Here is a 23859-nt window from a genome sequence, read left to right on the forward strand (position 1 = left end):
ATATGAACGTGCCAGACTCTCTTGCTGACACGAGAGGATGACTGACGAACACCCTGATCTCACACTCTCAGTGTTTAAAGACACAGACAGATGGCGCCAGAGAGCATGTTTCTGCTCCAAAACCGGCCCGTGCAAAAAAAAAAAAGGGGCTTGAATTGATTGTTGCCATCTGCAGCCTTAAGCAGTGAGTTTGTCTCTAGACACTCTGCACAGTTATAAACTTTATAAAAATTTGACATGGGATATGTGAAGAGCTGAATTTCAATTCTGCAAAGGATTGCTATGAGTGTGTATAAACAGCTCCATGTTCACTTTGTAATAGTTATTAAGAAAAAAAAAAAAAACTTGGCAAATGAACATAATCTGTTTAAAATCCCCTAAACCGCTTGTATCCAAATCTGAAAAGCTACATCTTTTAATAAACTAATCCACAGGGGGAAAAAACACAGTGAAACCGATACAGAAGCCAAGCGGCTTCTGTCGTCGCTTATATGTGTTACTGATCATTTTCATCTGGTATGCTCTTATTCCACCTTAATCCAACTGATAAACAAATACATAAATGTGAATTTAGAGGTGATTCATCGTGATTGCACAAATTTCTCAAGGCAGTTTTATCCAAAGCCTTCCCCCATCTAACATAATTACTGTACATCCATTCATCAACATTATACACGATCAACATATTACTTGTTAATGTTTGAGCGGCAAATAGTCTCTTTGCAGGGTCATTTGAGGACTTGCTATCAGGCTGGCATGCAAGATAAAATCATGCCTTGGCTCCTCGCAGCTGGGTTACAAAAGCAGTCCACCCTAGATCACAAATGAGGATGGAATGGAAGCAAAGTACTGCTGAGGGCTGTAACATTTTATCCACCATATGTGCAGCACATTCTAGTTTAAAGTTTGTTGATACCTGCACAGTCGTTAATATTTCGTTTTTGTCATTTATTTTTTAGGCAGTATTATATTAAGAACTGGAATTTAACTTCTGCTATGCAATGAAAGACTGTAATAATTATGATTTGACCCGATCAAATGTTTTTAACCTCGTCAAGTATTATTTTTCAATATTGAGAAAGAAGATTAATTTGTAACGTGTTAGTGAAGTGACATCATCTGATCATCTCATTTCTCTCTCCTTGACTGCTTAATCGGGTGGGTGGAGCTAACATGGAAATAGTTACGTTTTTGGAAAGGGATTTTAAAGGTCTAAGTTATGTTAACTTATTTTGTTTAATTGCGATTAAACAGTGTGGGGTCATCATTCACCCAGTATTTATACGTTGCTTATTGTGTAGCATGAAAAAACTGTGTACAACCATCAAATATTGTTTTATTGTCTTTATGCCGCAACATCAACAAAATTGCTTCCTATTACAGTGCCAGTGGAATTAAATAATTTCTGTGTTAATTACTGCCCAAAACATAATAAAATCAGCAAAAATAAAATAAAATAAAAGGAACTGTATATTTAAAAAAAAAAATAAAATATATATATATATATATATATATATATATATATATATATATATAATTATTATTATTTTTATTATTATTATAAATTCAGCTCAGGTAATGTTCCATCTGGTATTAGGTATATTAGTGTTTAATTTATTAAATAATTTCTGTGTTAATTACTGCCCAAAACATAATAAAATCAGCAAAAATAAAATAAAATAAAAGGAACTGTATATTTTAAAAATAAATAAATAAATATATATATATATATATATATATATATATATATATATATATATATATATATATATATATATATATATATATAATTATTATTTTTATTATTATTATAAATTCAGCTCAGGTTATGTTCCATCTGGTATTAGGTATATTAGTGTTTAATTTATAGAGCAACTCAATTATAACAGAAAATACATGAAAGACCCCCCGCATCACTTTTGTGCAAGACTAGACATGAATTAATGTACGGTAATGAAGGATCAAACCATGCAAATATACAGCTCTTCAGGCTTTAATACAGCCTGACAAAGCATTTATTTGCGCCTCTGCGAGTCCAAGTGGAAGCACAACTCCATTATTTGGTTTCTAAGAATGAGCACGCAGAGTTTAATAGAGAAACTGGGTCAGAATGTGTGTGTGAGAGGGAGTTCAGGGAGCGAGTGCATGTCTTTGACACCCGACAAGTCACTTTTGATAACTTCAGATTTGTCTTCTTTCTCATCCATCAGAGGCACAACAGCGAGACAGATTTATAAAAAAAAAAAAAAAAAGTTTATTCAAATTATCATGATCAAGCAGCACATTAAAGCCAAATAAGCAACATCAAAACCTGACAATTTAACCGGACTTGAAAAGAAAGCAAGGCCATTCTCTCCCATTCGGTGTTTGATCCACTAAGTGGAATGGAAGTTTAATACATTTGATGTAACTCTCAAGTATACTGTACAATCGGTCTGGTGATTAGATGAAGAAAAAGCGGAGTGACACAACACCAAGCGAGAACGAGCACCCCTGTGCCATTATTAGATCACAGTGAACTTACAGAAGATATCAAAACTTTATAAAAAACACATGTAGAAAGTGTTCCAATTTACAGTAAATGCATCTATTCTCGTTCTGGAAAACAAATAGCTGACTTGCTATCTATCAATGTCTACACTGTATGAGCAATATAATGTGTGTGTGTTTTTTTTTTTATAACAGGAACTGTAATTTTGCTAAGCAAATTCCAACAACAATTTAGTCTGATCATAAGAATATTTCTTTGGTCAATTATAACACTTTTAATTTTTGTTTAATGTTCACAGCATATTTTTCATGTGCTTACGATGCCATGTGACACCATTTCAAACTTTTTGTATACAATACTGCTCGTAACGGAGTCATTCGTCAAAAGTCACATGCGAAATATATATTTTTTAACTCATTCACTGCCATTGACGGCTATAGACGTCAAAAATTCATTTGGACTATTTCTATTAGTTTAACATTTGTTCCCACTTTTGTTAACAAGGGTATGAAAACCTAAAAAAAAAGTGTATATTTAGAACAGATATAACATTTGTGATTAATCGTGAGTTAACTATTGAAGACATACGATTAATTACAATTACAAATTTTAATCGCCTGACGCCCCAAATTTTTTATTATGTTTTTTTTCCCTTCCATTTACTGCCATTGACGGCTATAAACGTCAAAAATTCATTTGAACTATTTCTATTAATTTAACATGTTTTTTCCACTTTTGTTAGCAAAAGTATGAAAACATAGATTTTTTTTATTGTACATATAGAACTGTTATACAATTTGTGATTAATCGTGAGTTGACTAGTGAAGTCGTGCGATTAATTACAATAAATAAAAAAAATCGGCTGTCACCCCTAATTTTTAATAATCTTTTTTTTTTTATTAATTTATGGCAGTAAATGAGTTAATAATGCAGAAGGCACACAAAAAGCTTTTTAGATGTGCAATTATACACTCGAAGAAGTGACTGGTTTAAACATTGATTGCACATATGTGTGTTGTCCACAGCAATGGATCCCTTGTCATCTATAGTTTGTTGTCTATATAAGAAACAAAACATTTTAGGCTTCGCTATCTTGCTCAGTATCATTCTAGTCCTGGATACATCGTCCTCTTAATTGCATTGTTGAGAGTGCATATTTTAAAACGGTCACGGTATTTAGCGTAGTACTCATTTGTGCATAAATTTAATTCACTACTTGAACACTGCAATTTGAACCACTTCCTCTAACTCTAATAGATTTTATGACGGAGCACCCAAATAAGTTGCTTTAATCGGCCACTTGTTTCTGTGAAATGAAATTCACGGGCCTCGCTGGAGCTGCGATGGCGCTATTTTGGAGGTCAAAAAGGTCAAGAAAAGGAGAGCATCGTCAAACGTCAGTTAAAAACTACAGAATATCAAAACATCAAATCCACTAAACGACACGTATGCAACACAAAATGCCCTTGAAAAAGCCCACAGAAGCAGCATTAAAAGTTAAGACACAGCAATAAAACTAAAAATAATAAACCTTGTATGAACTTCAGTTGACCAAGATTAAAACATTTCAATATTCTTTTTACATAAATTGATAGCTTCATATTAAAATTGAAATATTAATATAGATTTTCTGCTGTATTTTAAATGTCTTCTTTTTTTTTTTTAGATAATTTTTTTTATTGCCAGTTTTGTCAGCTTATATTATTAACAGAAAAAAGATGAACAGCCATTTTTTAAGCAGTGGTATGAGTCAGCATATTTGAATGTACAATTCACTTTCATCACATTAGAGTTTGCAATGTCATATTTCCTCAGGTTTGAGGGCACTTTTAACTCCTATGCTCCCTATAATGTCATCATTTCCTGGAAGTATAAAAACGCCTGAAAATGTGATAAAATTGTCACTTAGCTCGACTAAAAATGTAGTAAAACCCAAGAATGTAATAATTTCACCAAAAACGTAATAAAAAAAATCCTGATTGATATTGTCATATCATTTAACGTAACACCTTAATAAATTATGTTATATCCCAGAAGTTTTTGCGGGGAAAAACTTCTAAACAAGTGGGCGGAGCTTGTTTTGATGAACTCTCTGCACAGTTGGTTTAACACTAAATAAATCGACTCTGTCAAATGACTCCAACACTGACCTCAATTTAAAGCAGACAATGTTAAAAATACACTTTCGGAATTGAAATCAACTCTGAAACATTTAACACCAACATTTTTGCACTAAATTTTTCTACTGTGAATGTATATAAGTCGCAGATTCTCAAAACACAAAATATAGAACTTTGGAGTGAAAATCAACATATATATTACATTATCAGGTTTGAGGAGAAAGTGACCGTCCTGAAAATGTAAAAAGATAAATCTGTTAAAATGTTATTACAATATCAACCAGATTACATTATTGGTCAAATCATTAGATTCAATTTTTTGTTTTATTATATTTTTAGTCCAATTAAATGCAAATTTTATAAAATTTTCAGGCCTTATTATATGTTCAGGAATTTATTATATTATAGGGTGCTACACTCCCTCATACCACATTTTAAGTTTTTCTAAAACCAATAAAGATTCTGCCATGTAATTTGTCCCTAATATACAGATGAATACTAACTAACAGCACCGATGCCAAGAAATTATCCACTCGATACTCAAAGCTTTCAAAATGTTATCAAGTACAGTAGACTACAGACACAAAAAAACCCAACAAAACCTTTTCTCACCCGTGATCTTTCATTTTTACACACTTGTCACTATTGAGTACAATTATCAGGTGACGGCGGGAGCCTTACTCCGCAACAGCTCCGCACATAAAACAGTCAAAATGTCATTTAAGAAAGGAAACCACACAGCATTTAAATGAATGAATGAGATCACCCGATAGATTTCAGTATGCAAATGCAGTCTTATGGAAGAATCGCGTTCACCCTGACTATTATTGATTAGGCGTGTTACGGAACCCGTTGAGTTGCATTGAAAGGGAAATGGCATTAGGCTACTTAACTCATGTTCGGAATAATGATGTCAATTCTTTGTCCGAATACGACATATTTTAGAATCATGCAGATTCATGCTGAAAATAGAAAGTCTGGGATAAAGACGCTGAATTCACCGAGGATGATTCCTTGACTTCTCTCATAAGATTAATGACGTGTACAGTATCTATCTGCCTATCTAGCTAATGACGATGTTTGCAGGATTGAAGGATAGAAGAGTTGGCTTGGAAGGACCCAAAGAAACTGTTTTTACATTTGTGTAAGAGTCAATGACTGCCAGGAAGAGATGATTAGATCACGGCAGTTCTCTTCTGGTTGCCTGCTGAGAGACAGAACACAGAATTAGTCCTGACACGAACATGCTGAAGATTACAGAAAGTCCTCACTCAGGCAACGGTGGGTCGTGACTGCTAAATTTCAACATGGATGTGTCTGCTGCGTGGTTGGAATTCCCCCAGTACAGGCTTTCCAAGTAAGGGGCGGTCGTTAAAAAAAATATTTAGGACGGCCAGATGTGCACAACACGACCCTGACCAGCAGCCAATTTCATTCCAATCTGTGACCTCAGTAAACTGACAGTTTTTCTTTTTTCTTACTTGAGAGCCCGGCCAATTCGAATGTAGCATTTAAACGAGCACAGTGTTGTGCCCATGTGTACAAACATGGGCAACAGTTCATCCAGGAAAATGTCAATCAAAGGATTTTAAACCAAATAAAATTATTTAACATATTAAAAAAAAATTTTTTTTTTAAGGAAGCGTATTGCATTCACTTGAATTTTTTTTCCCTGTTTTTCTGACAATTTTTTGGGGGGAGCTTTGTTTTTTGAGTATTTTTATTTTTATTTTCTGAATATTTTTTTTCTGTTTTACAGATTTTTTTTTCCGTCAAAAAAAGATTTTTTTCAGCCTGTTCTTCGAAATTATTTTTTTGACAGAAAAAGATTTTCAGAAAAACAGAAACAAATATTCAGAAAACAGAAAAAATATTATTTTATAAAACGGGGAAAAAATACTCAGAAAAACAAGAGGAAAATATGTATTTTTCAAAACAGAAAAAAATACTCAAAAAAACAAAAAAAAAATTTGGTCAGAAAAACAGGACTTTTTCACTCTCAAGTGAATGCAATACGCTTCTGTATTTTTTCAGTCAAAATATACATGTGATTTTTATGTCAAAAAGAATAATATGAAGAAATGTTGAAACAAATTTACGGCATACTGTATATATATATATATATATATATGTGTGTGTGTGTGTAAATATGTACGGTTTATAGCAACCATACCTCCAGTTGTAGATTGGACTTCTTTTCATTTTGAGAACTTAAGAACAGAAGAAAGAGACAAGTTGCACAATGAGTGTGAAGGTCAAACAAAATGCACAAACATGAATAATGTCCATCCAATTAGTACATACTACTATGTATGTGTAGTAATATATATATTTCACATGTCCATTGCTAAAGTTTAGTTTGCAAGCTGTCAAATCAATTCTGGTAATGTGTTTCACTTTATTTCATCGTAAGTGTGATTATTATTTTTTTTCCACAAATGACAAAATTTTATATCTGTTATAAATGTACAATAAAAAAATCCCCTAGGTTTTCATAAAAAATGAAATTAAATGAAAAAAAAAAGTTAAACTAATAGAAATAGATTGCATGAATTTTTGACGTCTATAGTCGTCAATGGCAAAATGAGTTAATAAAGGCGTTGGGACGGGTTTGTCCCTGGAACCGATTCTTCCAATTTCGGAAAGGTGTGGTCTTTGACCTTAGAAGTTCCACTGAGCATGAAGTGCTCCTAATTCGCCAGACTCCCTTGCATGATACAGCTCATTTAGCACATCTTGTCCTTGAAGTGCGCTCTTTGAAGTATTCCCGCGCTTCCGCCATCCGCTATTGTGATATGCATCTGGGATAAATGACCTACATACTACATTAGACATTGAACGGTGGAACATTGTGCATGTGCGAGATGAGGAGGGGGTGGTGTATTTGTTTGACCTAATTATTCAATGTGATTGCTTGTTGGCTTTTTTCAGTACTCTAATAATTAAAAGCCTCGCCGGGTCTTTAAGTTAATCATTGCATCATTTCACCTATGACCACTTTTTTTCTGCTTGGTCACATGGTCACAAATGTATTTTAGCTGGAAATTTGGTGCTTTAATTTGCCATTCTTTGTTTGTTATCATTTATATCAGCTCTGGATTCAGTGCACCACATATTCTTATACAGAATTACCATTATCTCGCAATTATTCTATTTTTAATAATGATTTGTGGTCAGATCCATGAGATGGTTATGGCTCCTCCATTGTTGGAATTAATGTGGTTTGTGTGAATTTAGCTATTTTATTTTAATTGCTGTTTAAAGTGTCATGTATTTCAAATGATTGCTATGTTAAAACTAAAGATGGACTGTTAATATAGCGATATTTAGCACATTATTTTATTTTAATTTTTTGAGGGATTAAGGATTATTATTTAACCCAAACCTCCCAAATTCAAGGTAGGCCTTTATTAGCAAACCTTTTATTTCTTTTTGATTCACATTTATTGCAATGATTATTGTGTTCTTTATCATTAATAGGGATGGACGAGTATCAGTATCAGGCATCGGTACTCACGACGGAAGCCGATACCAGTACCCTTTTATGGCCGTTTTATGGCCAGGAACTAGAAATTTGAAATTTTAATATAAACATATAAAATCTAAAAAATAATTTCTTGGAATTTGAAAGAAAAATAGAAAAATATGGGGATATATTTAAAATAATTTGTCTTTTTAAAATTTTTATTTTAAGAATTAAAAGTACTAGTGGTATCTGTACTTGGTGATTACTCAAGTTGAGGACTCGTACTGGTATCGATTTGGGGAAAAAAGTGCTATTCTACATTTATAATCATTAAATATATGGTAGCCATTTCTTATTTGTGTAAGATTGATTTCTAATTGTGCAGTCAATACCAGCATAGGCCAACAATTGGTGGCCATTTTACGATCAGGAACTGGAAATTTGAAATGACAAGAATAGAAAATGCCATAAATTTTATGCAAATGTAAGGGGAAAAAAATAAAAAAAAAATATATATATATTTTTTTAATATCTGTAATTGTTTTCTTTCCTAATTTTAGTATGTATTAAAAGTACTGGTGGTATCGGTACTTTGTATCCTATCGGTGATCACTCGAGTTGATTACTCCTCCTGGTATCGGTCTGAAAAGAGTGGTATCAGACATTTCTAATCATTAATGTATCTGGTGGAGTCAAGTCGTGTGTAAGATTGATTCCAAATTGTGGCCATTTTACGGTCAGGAACTAGAAATTAGAAATGAGAAGAATAGAAAATTGCCATTAATTTTATGCAATTTGAAGGAAAAATGTTATATCGGGATATATACGTAGGTCTTTAAAAATGATGTCACTTTTTTATTTTATTTTAAGAATGAAAAGTACTAGTGGTATTATTACTTGGTATCATATAATTTAACGGAAATTTAAGTAAAAATACTGGGATATATATTGGGATATATATGTATATCTTTAAAATTATTTGTCATTTTATATGGAAATTTTATGTATCAAAAGTACGAGATGTATCGGTGTATCGGTGATTACTTGAAAAGAGTACTCGAGTAGTGGTGGTATCGGTCTGAAAAAAGAGTGGTATCGTAGTCATTTCATATTTGTTTGACTCCAAATTGTGTTCCTAACTTACAAGTATAGTTTAGGAAATTGAGACCTGGAAATAATTCATTTGTTCTTAGTAAGTACTTAAAGACAAAATGGTATTTATTAAGTATTATTTTCATTTTTTTGTGTGCACTGCTAGTGCCTTTCAAAATAGCAGTTGTCACCACAATGACTGTAGTCACTTTTGAGCTTTAATTTAAGCTGCATTTATCTGATTTTTTTTTTTTTAGTAGTAATGTTAGTTATCTGACATTTCACTGTAAACTTTTGTGCACTACTTACCTCCAGTGTGGATGCTCTGGACCCTGTGGTCTCACTCGGCCCTATGCTCCTGGGTATACTGGACACAAAGTAGCCGGCGCCTTTGGGAATGATGGGCTGCCTTACGACCACTTTGCCTTTCCTGGTCTCTGCCAAAAAGAGGCTGTACCAATAAGCGTCGCTGGAGATCAGGGTGGAGTCTGCGATGGTGGAGCTCCGTTGGCTGATCACGCTGTTCCTGCTGATCACACTGTTCCGATTCGCCGGGGGGATTTTGATGGGCTTTGGCTTTGGTTTTTGACACTTCAGCACAATAATAACCAATATGGTAATGAGCAGCATGAAGGAAACGGCCCCTAAACCGATGACTAAATATAAGTTCAGGTCTGTGAAGACGTCGTATTCTAGCGGCAACTCCGTCGTCTCCGAAAACGCCATGGAGTGTTCGACGGTGGATATTTTGATGGTGACGGTGGTGGAGAGCGCGGGGTTGCCGTTGTCTTTTGCAACGATGACCAGACGTTGTTGCCGCGGGTCTCTGTAGCTGAACATTCTGGTGGTTCGGATCTCGCCGTTGTATTGATCGAGACTGAAGAGGGTCGTGTCGGTGATTTGTAAGAGCTGATACGTGACCCTGCCATTCTGCTCCGAGTCGGCGTCGATGGCGATCACTTTGGCCACTAAATGTCCCTTATCTGTTGACCTCGGTATCACCTGCTCGACGACAGAGCCTTGCGCCCGCCACGGCGACACGATGACGGGGGTGTTGTCGTTTTGGTCCAGAATGATGATATGAACGGTAACGTTGCTGCTCAGTGGGGGGACGCCGGAGTCCCTCGCCTCAATGTGGAAAAGATACTCCCTCTCTCGCTCAAAATCAAAGGTCTTCAAGGCATAAAGGTCGCCATTTTCCGGATTGATGGAGAATAGCATTGACATGGATGTGTTCGCTATCTCTTTCTCCATTATGAAATACACCAAGTATTGGTTTTCATTCAAATCTGGGTCAAACGCACTTAGAGATGTCAGCAAAGCTCCCGGCAGATTATTCTCCAGAACGTGGATTGTGTAAAAAGACCGAGGGAACGCGGGCGCATTGTCATTGATATCATGAATCTCCAAAGTGAAGGTCTCGCTTTCAGTTAGCGGCGGCGTGCCTTTGTCTGTCACCTTCAGCGTTATTTCATATTTGCTCTTCATCTCTCTGTCCAGTGGCCTTGAAACCAAGAGCTCAAAATAACCCTCGGAGGACTGATTGAGGACGAAGGGTAAGGTTTCCTGCTGACTTAACGTGAGCTCCACTTCCCCGTTGACTCCGGAATCCCGGTCGCCGACGCTGACCACCGCAATCAGCGTCCCCACGGCGGTATTCTCACCCACGGCGCTTTTTAGAGACTGGATGGTCAGCTCGGGGTAGTTATCGTTCAAATCCGTGATGGACACCATCACTTTGCAGTGTCCTAACAACGGGGTCGCCCCTTCATCCTGAGCTTGTATGTGCATCTCAAAATTCCGATTCTCCTCAAAATCAACAGCACCCTTCACCTTGATCTCGCCCGAATGTCGGTCAAGAGAAAAGAGCTCCTGTGTCTTCTCAGAAGTGTAGAGAGTGTAAGAATATAACAGCCGCGCGTTTGTGCCTTCATCCAAATCGGTCGCGTTTAAGATCATGACAACAGTCCCTGCGCCCGAATTTTCTGAAACATTCACTTCAAATACCGGCTGAGTGAACAGGGGGGCGTTGTCATTGATATCCAGGACATTGATAATAATACTGGCGGTGCCTGATCGGGGAGGAACCCCTCCATCCACCGCCGTTAAAATCAGATGATGCACCGCATCTGTCTCCCGGTCCAAATTGCCATTAAGAACCAAGTCGACATATTTGGAGCCATCGCTGCCAGTTTGGATGTCAATGTTAAAGTATTTGCTCTCACTTAGATAGTAAGTCTTGATTGAATTAGCACCAACATCTGCATCTACAGCATTTGTTAAGGAAAATCTCTCACCGGGAGGGGTTGCCTCGGAAACATCCAAATAAATGGTCTTTCTCCGGAACACAGGCGCGTTGTCATTAATGTCCATGATCTCCAACTCGATGTTAAAAATGCGAATTGGGTTTTCTAGAATGACATCCATTTTCAGAAAGCATGAGGCTGTTTTAGTCATGCAGATGTTTTCCCGGTCGATCTTCTCACGGATGATGAGCTCCCCGGTTTCTTTGTTGATGTCAAGATAATTTTTGCTGTGAATGACGTCCAGCTTTGCTTTCCGTTCCACCATGCTTCGAACATCTAGACCCAAATCGGTGGCGAGGTTGGCAACAAAGGAACCCTCTTCCATCTCCTCCGGAATAGAGTAGCGAGTGATGGAAAGCGCGGATCCCCATAATGCAACGAATGCAAAAGCGGCGATCGGCAGATGTGTCCGTAAATGCGCCACGAGGGAAGCCATTATGCCGCCTTTCAAATAGAGCTATCGAGCAAATTCTTCCGAGTGTTTAGGCTGTCTTAATGCGAGGAGGCACCGGTGTCATTCTTGCATCCACGCGTGGGAGCTGCAGCAGCAAGCGGTCCATGTACGCGCAGCAGCGCCGTTTCCTGCAGGGGCGTGTGCAGCGTTTGTGTAGGCTGGCCTCGAGTGGGCCAGCTCACATGAAGTAGGAGGAGGGGGGGGGGGGGGGCGCAACAAAAAAAAAAATGTAAAAGGGATTAATTTACTAAATGGAATTTATTTGACCATCTTCAGTCCAACATTTATTAAAATTTCAATAAAGCCAGCATAAAGCAAGTCAACATTTTAAGACACACATTTTTATTCAATCAAAACTGCACATTTTCCTCTCTTACAAGCCTGTTTTCACATCAACTATAAAGTGCTCAAATGTAGCCACATTACACACAATTTAATACATTGATTTTTCTTTTGGGGTAACCATAGCAACCATTATTTCTTGCCATTGTGTGCGTATGCATGAGTGACTGGAATGGTTTGTGAGGGGTTCTGGGGCATGTGCCTCCATTTGTCTGTAATTTACCGCCACCTAGTGATGCATTTAAAAAAATACAGGACCATCCTGTATTACGTCGTCCTCAACCAAAATCACATACACACTGAGTACCACGTTTTATGTCCTAGAGTCCTATAGTCCCCAAGGAGCAATTGTCCTCATGTGCTTCATCCACTCCTCTCTCATCAATAGCAGACAGAATAATATGGAACTGCATTAGGTACTGCTGCACATTTCAATGAGATCAATACGCTGTATGAAATCAAATAGTCTTGCTCAGTTTTGAATCACATGAAAGTACAATAATAATAATTAACAATGTATGCATTGTGCTTGTTGCTAATTGTCATGGTCTGTGTTTCGGTTTGTTTTATTGGTCATGTTTTCCTAGTGTGTCTCCCTTTGTCGATGTCTCGTCAAGTTTTATCATGTCCTCCTGTGCTTGTCATCCCGGTGTCAACCAATCCGTGCCCTCAGCCACTTGTGTCTTGCCCCAGGTGTGTCTCGTTGTCTCGTTAGTGTGTGTGCGTTTAGTTCCCTGGTTTTGGTCAGTCCTTGTGGTGTCATTGTCGCTGTCACACCCATGCCATGTCCTGTCGTCATCATGTCCTTGCTTCGCAGTGTTCCTGTTTGTTTTTGGCTATTGTTGACTTTGTTATTTTCGCCAAGTACCTTGTTTGCCTTTTTCTTAATTAAATCCCCTTTACTCTTTTTTTGCATCCTTGCCTGGCTGCTTTTACTCCCTGCATTTGGGTCCTCCACAAAACTCTAGCCTTTCTGACACTAATAATAATGATTATTAGAACCACACCACATCACACAGAGAAGCCCGTGAAGATATAGAGTGTATTGAAAATAATAGAATCACAATAACATGTATTGCCAACACAAACAATGAATTTGCCCTGGTATGTTGGTGCGAAAACAAAGCTACGAATACATGTTCTATTAATTTCTATTCTATTCAAAATCCGCTTTGGTTTAACAGAGGTACAACATCTGTGATGGAGGACTACCCTCTAGTGGCGAAATGATGCATGCTCACCCAGTTGGAACTCAATTAAAAAAATAATGAAGCAAAACTAGATTTATCCATTATTTAGCATATATGTCCCCTGGCCCCAAAATAGGGCATGTGTTCTGCTTACCTGTGAAGCCAGGGTGTTTTGGCACTGGTTGTGATACATTAATTTTTTTTAATATTGCCTGTTTTCTCTGTAAGGTTTGGCAGGATACATGTTGGCATTCAGCATTTGTTTGGATATTATTCCAGTTGTCTTTAAACGCTGAGGGGATTTCAGCAACTTAAGGATAAATAGGATATGAAACTATACCAATATGCATTTTGCTGTTACATGCACACTATGAAGGTTTGATCACATAACGTTATCAATTTTAGGCAGCTTTAAATTTAACAAGCCCTTGACACATATTATTTACCGTTCTCTGCATTATTCAAGTTTACATTTGATCACACTATTCATGCTGTCATGCTTTCCTGTAAAACACACTGCACTCTTCTCAATTGATGTGTCTATTTAAAGAAAACAACATAAAAAAAACAACACTTCATAAAAACATTTTTAACAGGTTTAACGTGAATTTTATTATACAATATATATGCTATACATACTTAGAAAGTGAATATTTCTACCATGTATGAACATGTACTAGAATAATGATGAATTGTGGATAAGTACAGATCACATTACAATCTGGATTTGATAACATATTTAAGAAATCATGTATTGTATCATATAACCATCACATTTAATCTAGCATGTCTAAAAGCTGTGTTGTCCATCTGAAATGTATCATTAGTTCCATAAGATAAAAAAAACAAAAAAAAAAAACAGTCAAAACTATTTAGAAACAATCTTTCTACCACGGGAATCAACAGTTACTAATGGATGACTTAGTTGATAAATGTGTCATGAGAAATGAGTAGGAAATCATATGAAAAGAGGAAGTAATATACTGTATTTTACCAAAAATATCAATGAATTTGGGGTTTGTAGGTTTTGGACACTAATTGGGAAAACAACACATTTTGAAGTAACCCCGAATATAAGCCTATTTTCCACTAATTGCTTTTTGAAGCTCTGTACAAAGTTCTCAATAATTTAATTACGAATATCTCATCCTGTACATCATACACAGTGTGAACAGAATGCTTGGAGTCTTATTTAAAAATACCAGCGCTTATGAGCCCATCATCTTTGTCATACGGCTGTTCATATCTAGAAATTAATTTCTTTTTCTTGCCAAAAGTTGAAAAGGTGTTGTAGACATCCAGGTCACCTCGAGGCGCAAGCTTGAGTGTGCTGTATCCAGATGTGGTGCCGGGAATGTAAACGTTGTGCTGGTAGTCTGCCGCCTCAGAGGGAATATACACATTGTGCTGGTATTCTGGTGCCTCAGTCTGGGGCTGTGCGTACTTTGCGGTCCAAGCGAAGTTGGGAGTGGTTTCGTCTTGAAGAGACATCTTGCATTCTGGAAAAAATGGGTAGTGAGTGTTTGCCCAAATATACACTTATGGGAGGGAACTGACTTAAAAGGGAAGTCAACCGTACTTCTTTTTTTTTTTGTGACAATAATATGTTCTATGCAGCCTCACAAGTCTAAATATGCCATTCTGGTTAATATTGCGCTAGTTAACTCTTTGACTGCCAGACGTTTTCAGAAACGGGATGTCGCCAGTGCCAGCCGATTTAAGCATTTTGACTGATCTTTCAAGGTCCACAGAAAATTTTGTGTTTGGACTATGGAAACACACATACTACCAAATGAAAGATTGGACTCTCATCTTTCATTAGAAAAAAAAAGTTTGTTTCTACCTTATTCCATTTTTCAGTAATCAACAATAGAAAATGGTTAGTTTCACCTCTGTTTTGAAACAAACGTCTTTTAACGTCTTTGGCACTCCTCCATAGGATTTTACTAAACGTTATTTAACGTTTTTGGCAGTCAAAATCCAGCCTTTTTTTTTTCCCCATCTCAGGGGGGCGGCCATTTTGCCACTTGCTGTCGACTGAAGATGACATAACAGTTGCTCAGGTCTCAGATAACAACCAATCACAGAGCAGCTTCAGAAAACGGGTGAGCTGTGATTGGTCGTTGCCCGAGATGGATGAAAACAGCTGGATTTTGCTTCATAGCTCATATTTCACAAATGTAATATTAATCAGAATGTCATGTTTAGACTAGTGAGGTCACATATAGCATATTACTGTCAAGAAATATCTATTAAATTTAATTAATTAATTAATTTATTATTAACTCATTCACTGCCATTGACGGCTATAGACGTAAAAAATGAGTATGAAAACCTTTTTTTTAATTGTGGCTTTAGAACAGATAAAAGTTGTCATTAATCATGAGTTAACTAGTGAAGTCATGTCATTAATTACAATTAAAATTTTTAATCGCCTGATGCCCCTAATTCAAAAAGATTATTAAAAATTAGGGGCGTCAAACGATTAAATTTTTTTAATTGTAATTAATCGCATGACTTCAATAGTTAACTCACGATTAATCAAAAATGTTATACATGTTCTAAATGTACAATATATATATTTTTTATAGGTTTTCATACTCTTGTTAACAAAAGTGGGAAAAAATGTGAAACTAATAGAAATAGTTAAAATGATTTTTTGACGTCTTTACCCGTCAATGGCAGTGAATGAGTTATTATTGACTTCCACTTTAAGAATTGACACTCACCCCTCATATGGTTTCCCCAGGTCCAATACTGTGGTGCCACAGAGCAGAAATACTCATCAGCGTCGTACTGTGGACGTGATAGTGTGCCTTCCATGTTTCCAGAACTGTACCTGAAGAGTTAAAAATGCAAGTTCAGTGTAAATGTATACATGCTGGCATGTGTATTTTTTGATTTTCTAATGCCCTATTCACCTCTTGTATGCCGAATTCCGTTGATTCTTGGTCCAAGTCCAGTCCTTGCTAGAATACTTAAGCTGCATGGACGAAACATACCAAATGCAAATCAATAACTTGCTCATGTAGAGCGAATGCGTTTTCTGCTTGACTGGTGTGCCTTTTTCTCCTTTGTTTACATTGACATTCAATAGCTTATGTGGGTCGTATTACCTATTACTAACTCCGTTTATGATATTGGGAACTTCTAAATCATAAAAAAAGTTAATTCCGTGGCTGCATGCCCAACTACAAATATGTAAATTACAATTTGATAGCAATCTGCTCTAGAATTGAGTTGAAGGAGAAAAAAAAAGGCCAAAACTTTTTCCAGGTTTATAATTTGCCGTACACGCCTGAGGAGTCAGGAAAAAAACAAACCCTAACGAGATCATCATGAGGTAATGAGGGACAAATTGATTCAGTGTGAAGTATCGCACTACTTGGGGTGCATGGAATGACTAATGGAATGAATAATGAATGTTGTTGCAAATTTAGCAGTTAGCAGCTAATCAGCGACAATTCAACAATGTGATGCATCCCGCTGATGACATTTACACACACACACATGGAAGTTCATTATACACAGTGCTGTATATGAGGTATGCGCAGATCCAACAACAATTAGGTTTTTTTTTTTCCCCTACTTCAGCCATATCGTTGTTAAACTCTGAGTCATACTGTAATTTTGTCGCCTCACCATGTAGACCCCCCCCCCCCCCCCCCCGCGCTTTCTAAATCCAGTTCCCCAAGATAAGCACCAATACTAAGTATTCCATACAGAGGACACGTTGATGAGCTTCAAGGTAAGAGATTCAATGTCTGCCAGGACCATAAACGTTTATGCATCTTTAAGCTTATCATCAAGTGCACAAAACTTTGACGGAATCAGGCCAATATCCAGCCTTATTTAAAAAAAAAAAAATTTTTTTTTTTTGAATAATTGAAAATTGCCATTAATTTCATGCACTTTTAAAGCGGAACTCAACCCAAAAATGATCATTCCGGGAGCAGCATGGCTCACTGGTAGAGTGCTTATCTTCCAACCAAGAGGGTTCAATCCCACACCCTTCTGACTAAATAGAAGTGTTTTTGAGTAAGATACGGAACCCCCATTTGGACCCGATGCTGCGCCATCAGTAGGAGAATGTTATGTCACATAAAAGCACTTTGAAGGCCTTGAAGTCATACTTGACTCATTTAACCATTTTTACAAATAAAAAGACAACATTTTGTCCATAATTATTTCGTGATAACGTCATTATGTTACATGTACAATTAATAACTTTAAAAACACATTTTGCTACATTATTTGAATTTTTACGGTCCAGTTGTTGGGTTTGGATTGGGGGCAGGTGTTTATATGTTGTAAGGTCTGTTTTGTGTTAATTATTTTTTGTTGTCACCATATATTTCACTGTTTACAATGTTTACAAAAAAAAAAATACTAATAAAGTATTGATCAAGAAAAAAAACATTTTGCCATTTGCTGTCAACTGAAAATGACATCACAGTTGCTGCTTAATTCATATTCCACAAACAAAATATTAATCAGAATGTCGTGTATACATTAGTATGGCTGCATATATATTTTTTTAATGTTCATTCATTTTAAAATCCCACTCTTAGTTTCAATAAGATGCAAAAAAAATATTGTGTATCACATCAACATACTTTTTTTTTTTTTAAACCTATAATCGTAGGTCCAGTAACTACTAATTATATTAAATTGGTCACGCCACACCTTACAGAAGCCTAACATGTTTCGCCACCATCTTTCTGCTACGGCTACCCGAGGGAGACAAACTTAGCGAACGTGTTAGATTTGCAAAGTGTGGTCTCTCTGGTCACCGCGGTGCGCTTGCGTCAAAATTCATGCAACTTAGGTCATTGCATTCTCTTAGTTCACCCCTAGGTGGCAAATAGTTCTACACACTGTCTCTTAAGTGAAAAAATACGGGATATATATTTAACTTACTTATATTTATAAATTCAATCAACACAGTCTAATCACATAGAGTTAACTCTTTGACTGCCAGACGTTTTCAGAAAAGGGATGCCGTGGGTGCCAGTCGATTTTAAGCATTTTGACTGATCTTTCAAGGTCCATAGAAAATTATGTGTTTGGACTATGGAAACACACATACTGCCAAAACAAGATTGGACTCTCATCTTTCATCAGAAAAAAAAAAGTTTGTTTCTACCTTATTCCGTTTTTGAGTAATCAACAATAGAAAATGCTTAGTTTCACCTGTTTTGAAAAAAAAAAAAAACGTCTTTTAACGTCTTTGGCACTCCTCCATAGGATTTTACGAAACGTTATTTAACGTTTTTGGCAGTCAAAGAGATAATGATCAACTTCTTTTCTTTGGTCCTTCCTCGGGTCTCCTGACGGCCTCACGACTCTGGCTGGAAGTGTTCGGTTTAGGTGAACGGTATGGAATTTTTTAATAGGTTTTAGGTGAACTAATGAATACACACACACTCGCACGCACACACGCACATACAGATTCTCACCCACATACAAAAAAAATAAAAATAAAAAATAAAAAAAGAGCAATGATGATGATATGTTAAATCGGTAAAATTACCGAATGAACAATACTGAGCTCTCCAAAGAAAAAAAAAAGATCAACTTGACAGGGACTTATTAGAGACACTTCTACTATGGCGTTGGAAAATAGGTGACTTTGGAATTCCCACTCAACACACTCTACCATGATTGACTGGTGACCATGCAGTGACTAGCCATTACCATAACTCCGAACAAGATAAGCAGTATCGAAAATGTCTTGTATTCTGTGTCACTGGATGAAGTGAGTGTATTTTGTGCGCAGTAGTTGTTACCTCTTTTTGGGTCGAACTTGTGTTGTTGGCCAGCTCATTACGGTCCAGCGCGCTCCAACCAGACGTCAGGTAGTCTGTGCTCTTGGCATTATTCTGTCGAACAGACAACACCGGGCTGCAGGGCTTGAGGAACATGAAGTCGCTTTTGGAGGATTCTGGCGTCAGACACATTTTGTAGCAGTAAGCTTGTGGCAGCGCGCCATTGCCGCTTGCCTCGGCGCATCCCGCTGAGTCTGTTGACATCCTGATGCTCAAATTGGACTTTTTGAAGATGTCAGCGCTGCTGGGTGAAACCGAGCGACAGCAGCAGCAGCAGCAGATGTTGGTGGAGGGGAAGTTGGACTCTTTGTTGGATACGCTGTCCTTCAGCCTCCTCACAGTAACAATGACGATGATAGCCACTAGAAATGTTAAGGAGATAGCGCCTAGAGACACGATTAAGTAGAGGCTAAAGTTGGAGCTGTGACGGGGGCTCAGTGACAGGTCACCCGAATCGGGCTGAGATTCTGGCAGGCTGTCAACCACTGACAGGATGATGGAAACTGTGGCCGAGAGGGGGAGTTGGCCGTTGTCCTTCACCAGAATGACCAATCTGTGCCTCGTGGGGTCTTTCTCTACTAACTGTCGTATTGTCCTAATTTCCCCCGTGTATAAAGCCACACTGAACAAGCTCGGGTCAGTTGCTTGGAGCATTTGGTAGAAAAGGCGCGAGTTCTGACCCGCGTCGGCATCCACCGCTCGTATTTTGGCGATCAGGTAGCCGGCATCCACAGATCTCGGCACCGCTTCAATCGGGGGCGTCCCATTTCGAGGAAGCGGCGACACAATGACAGGCGCATTGTCATTTTGATCTAAAATAAATATCGTCACGGTAACGTTGCTGCTTAACGGCGGGAATCCGGCATCTTGAACTTGCACTGTGATTTGAAAGTTTTTTAACTGTTCGTGGTCAAATGACCTAAGGGCGTAAATATTGCCATTATCTGAATTTATGGAGACATATGTGGAGGCAGGCATCTCTTGAATGTCCACTTCTATTATGGAATATGAGATGTAAGCATTTTGGCCATAGTCCGGGTCCTCTGCTGTCACGGAGCAGATGGAAGCCCCTGGTGCATTATTCTCAGTCAAGTAAACACTATAAGCAGGTTGTTTGAATAGAGGTGCATTATCATTCACATCAGACACTTGGACAACAATCGTTTTCCTTGTAAATAAAGGTGGGGAACCCATATCTCTTGCGGTGAGTGTAATATTATACTCTGCCACTGTTTCCCTGTCCAAAAAATCACTTGTCACCAACGTGTAGTAGTTTTTAAAAGAGGAGTGGAGCTGGAAGGGGATCAGATTTGGGATCTCACAGTCGACGTTGCCGTTTTCCCCCGAGTCCTTGTCCGTCACGCTAATGACAGCAATGACAGTGCCCGGGGGCGCGTCCTCGTGCACAGGTGTGGACACGGACGTCAGAATGACCTCTGGGAGGTTGTCATTTCGATCCAAGACGTTCACCAGCACCTTGCAGTGGACCGCGACAGCGGAAGGACCTTTGTCCTTTGCCTGGATGTAAATTTCATGCATCCTTGCTTTTTCATAATCGATCACCCCCTTCACTTTGATTTCCCCCGTGCGCGCGTCGACCAGGAAAAGCTGGCGCACTTTGATGGGCGCGTGCCCGCTGAATGAATAAGTGATGTCCGCGTTGGTGCCCTCGTCCAAGTCGGACGCGTTTAGTTTGATGACAACTGCGCCCTTTGGTGTGTTTTCCGCCAGTCTTACTCGATAGAAAGATTGGTCGAACACCGGCGCGTTGTCGTTGGCATCTAAAACAGTGATGTCAATTTGCGCAGTTCCGGACCTCTCTGGAGAACCTCCATCCACCGCTGTCAGAACCATCTGGTGCGCGCTCTGCTGCTCCCGGTCCAACGGGTTTTGCAGCACGAGTTCGGCGAATTTACTGCCGTCACTTCTTGTCTGGATATCCAAAGTGAAATGCTCGTTGACGCTTAGCAAATAAGTGCGCAACGAATTGGAACCCACGTCCAAATCTTGCGCGCTCTCAAGTGGGAAGCGGGACCCCGGTGCTGCAGATTCCGAAATGTCCAGATTAAATTCGGTCCAGGGGAAGCTCGGGGAGTTGTCATTCACGTCCAGAATTTCTACCTCAACTCTGTACAGCTCCAGAGGGTTTTCGATGACCACTTGCAAATGGAAAGAACACGCCAAACTCTGCTCGCACAATTCTTCGCGATCCAACCTCTCGTTTACAAATAAAACTCCGTTTTCCAAATTTACCTCCACGTACTGCCTCCTGGTACCGGAAACGATGCGGAACCTTCGCGCTGAGAGTTTATCCAAATCCAAACCCAAGTCCTCTGCTATGTTTCCCACAAAGGCGCCATGTTCCAGCTCCTCCGGGATGGAGTAACGGATCTGTCCACATGCCGAGTCCAAGAAGCAGACAATCAACGCAAAAGCACAAACTGTGGAGCATTTTACGCACACCTTTCGTCTCTTCGCCCCTTGTGTGTCCATTTGGAGGCTGTCTCTCAACTCCCATCAAAACTTGACACTGCTATAGAGGCCAAATTGCGCACAATGCAGTTTGGAGGGCAAACAATACAAAACTTGACATTGGTGGGACTGATGCAGCTCCTGTCTGCCTGAGAGAAAGGAGAAAGAAAAGGGGAGGGGGTGGGAGGGATGGGGGGGCTCACAAGAGGGCTATCACAGATTAGTATGTGCGTGTGCGCGTGCACGCCCTCGTATCATTGGCCCTACTGTTTCAATTGAAGGCAAAACGACATCTGCTTGGATAATCTTTACTGCCTACTGGCCCAATCCAATTCATGTCAGAGTCCCAAGGTTTGAAGTGCATTTACACATTATTCTAAATGTAATAATTCTCACTATGAGATGGGGGAAAAAATGTGATGTCCCTGTAAATACGGACACATAACTTTAACAATAGTGCAAGATATTGAAACGAACAATACAATATTATATAAATAATGAATGGATGGCTTTCATTCATTCGTTTCACATTCATCACATCAGAGGAAAAAGAAGGCTTGGATCGTGTTTATACAGCCTTGTCATTACTTTTTTAAGAACACAGGCACATGAAAATTGTCCTACAAAGACTTGATGCAGTTCTTTGATTGTGTCTGTTTGAAGTGTAGACATTTCAAAAAGGAAAAGCCTCTTGAGAAGGCTTCAAGTGAAAATAATTTGAGGGCATTCATCAGACCTCATGCGCCATCTGAATCTTTTGAGACATTCTGCATTCAGAAAGAAAATAATGCTCAGAGAGATATTAATGAAAACAAAAAAGTATGAATCATATTCATTGGCCATGTATGTAAAAACGCACAAGCAATTTGTGTTTACAGTTGCAACCCGCTGAAGAAACATGAAAATTTACAATGAGTAACAAAGGGAGATAGAATGGGAAGCCTGGTGGTTCACTAATTAGCGTCCTGAGTTTCTTAGATGGGGAAAAAGGAAAACATGAAGAAAGGAGGAGGGAGATGTTGATTATTGTGCTAGTAGAACAGTATTATTCTGATTGGTGTTACTGATATTTTAACTAGGGGTAACAGGCGATCAAAATTTTTAATCGTATATTAATCACATGACTTCAATAGTGACACACAATTTTTCACACATTTTATATCTTTTCTAAATGTATAATAAAAAGTGTTCATCCTCTTGTTAATGTAAAAGCGCAAAAAACAACAACAATGTTAAACTAATATGCTTGCATCTTTTAGTCATTGATACATTTCATAATAATTTATAACATTTATTTAAAATTAAAACGATGTACTGTAAAAAAAAGAATTATATTGATTAGTATTGAGGTCATTTTTCTGCCACTACATGACATAAATGCATTTGTAAGACATTGGTGACAGCTCAGTGCATTTTTATTTTCATATTAGAGCTATCTAATCTTTAACATGAAGTAATTTGAGAAATTCTGCACATAAAAGAAAAAAGTAAAACACAACTTGACCCCAGTCTCCACAACCAAATAAATATATGCATTATTATTAAATGTATTACTGCTAAAAAATTTTTTTTTCTTTTTCAGGAGAGCTCAGTATTGTTCATTCGATTTGACATCATCATTGCTCTCCTTTTTAAAAAAAAAAACAAATAAATTAAAAAAAAATAATAATTTTTTTTAAAAATATATATACATATATACACACACATATATATATAATATATATATATATATATATATATATATATATATATTTTTTTTTTTTTGTATGTGGGTGAGTATGTGTATGTGCGTGTGTGTGTGTGCGTGCGAGCGTGTGTGTATTCATCAGTTCACCTAAAGCCCATTAAAAAAAATCCCATACTAATAATATAATATAATAATAAATTGCCAAATGCAGAAACATCAATGTAAGTTATCACGATGTAGTGGCTCTCGCTAACAGACAGAATTAAGTAACCAGAATTAGGTTAAAAAATTCTATATACGTAGACCATGTTTCTATAAATTTTGATATATATATATTACTGCTAAATTTTGACGTGGACGTGTCTGCTACGTTGCGACTGGAATTCCCCCAGTATAGGCTTTCCAAGTAAG

The 23859-nt window shown here is 37.7% G+C and overlaps 2 protein-coding genes across 3 annotated transcripts; both read right to left on the reverse strand.

The window, feature by feature from the left end:
• Window positions 1-1972: 1972 nt before the first annotated feature.
• Window positions 1973-12079, reverse strand: LOC144036606 (protocadherin alpha-C2-like). Of its 2 annotated transcripts, none has more exons than XM_077547371.1 (3): window positions 9479-12079; window positions 6785-6821; window positions 1973-5815 (listed from the first exon to the last, which is right to left on the reverse strand). In XM_077547371.1, exons 1-2 carry the CDS (start codon window positions 11909-11911, stop codon window positions 6810-6812), a joined length of 2445 nt encoding a protein of 814 aa, XP_077403497.1. In that variant the 5' UTR covers window positions 11912-12079; the 3' UTR covers window positions 1973-5815; window positions 6785-6809. The 2 variants fall into 2 exon arrangements, with proteins under 2 accessions (XP_077403497.1, XP_077403494.1); XM_077547368.1 differs by having other exon boundaries at window positions 1973-5818.
• Window positions 12080-14053: 1974 nt separating this feature from the next.
• On the reverse strand, window positions 14054-23335 carry LOC144035952 (protocadherin-10-like). The gene is made up of 4 exons (XM_077546089.1): window positions 19251-23335; window positions 16383-16444; window positions 16191-16300; window positions 14054-14960 (listed from the first exon to the last, which is right to left on the reverse strand). The coding sequence occupies exons 1-4, from the start codon at window positions 21780-21782 to the stop codon at window positions 14650-14652; spliced, it is 3015 nt and encodes a 1004-aa protein (XP_077402215.1). The 5' UTR covers window positions 21783-23335; the 3' UTR covers window positions 14054-14649.
• Window positions 23336-23859: the final 524 nt, after the last annotated feature.

Source organism: Vanacampus margaritifer, chromosome 16 (genome assembly GCF_051991255.1).
Source record: "Vanacampus margaritifer isolate UIUO_Vmar chromosome 16, RoL_Vmar_1.0, whole genome shotgun sequence".
Lineage (NCBI taxonomy): Eukaryota > Metazoa > Chordata > Actinopteri > Syngnathiformes > Syngnathidae > Vanacampus > Vanacampus margaritifer.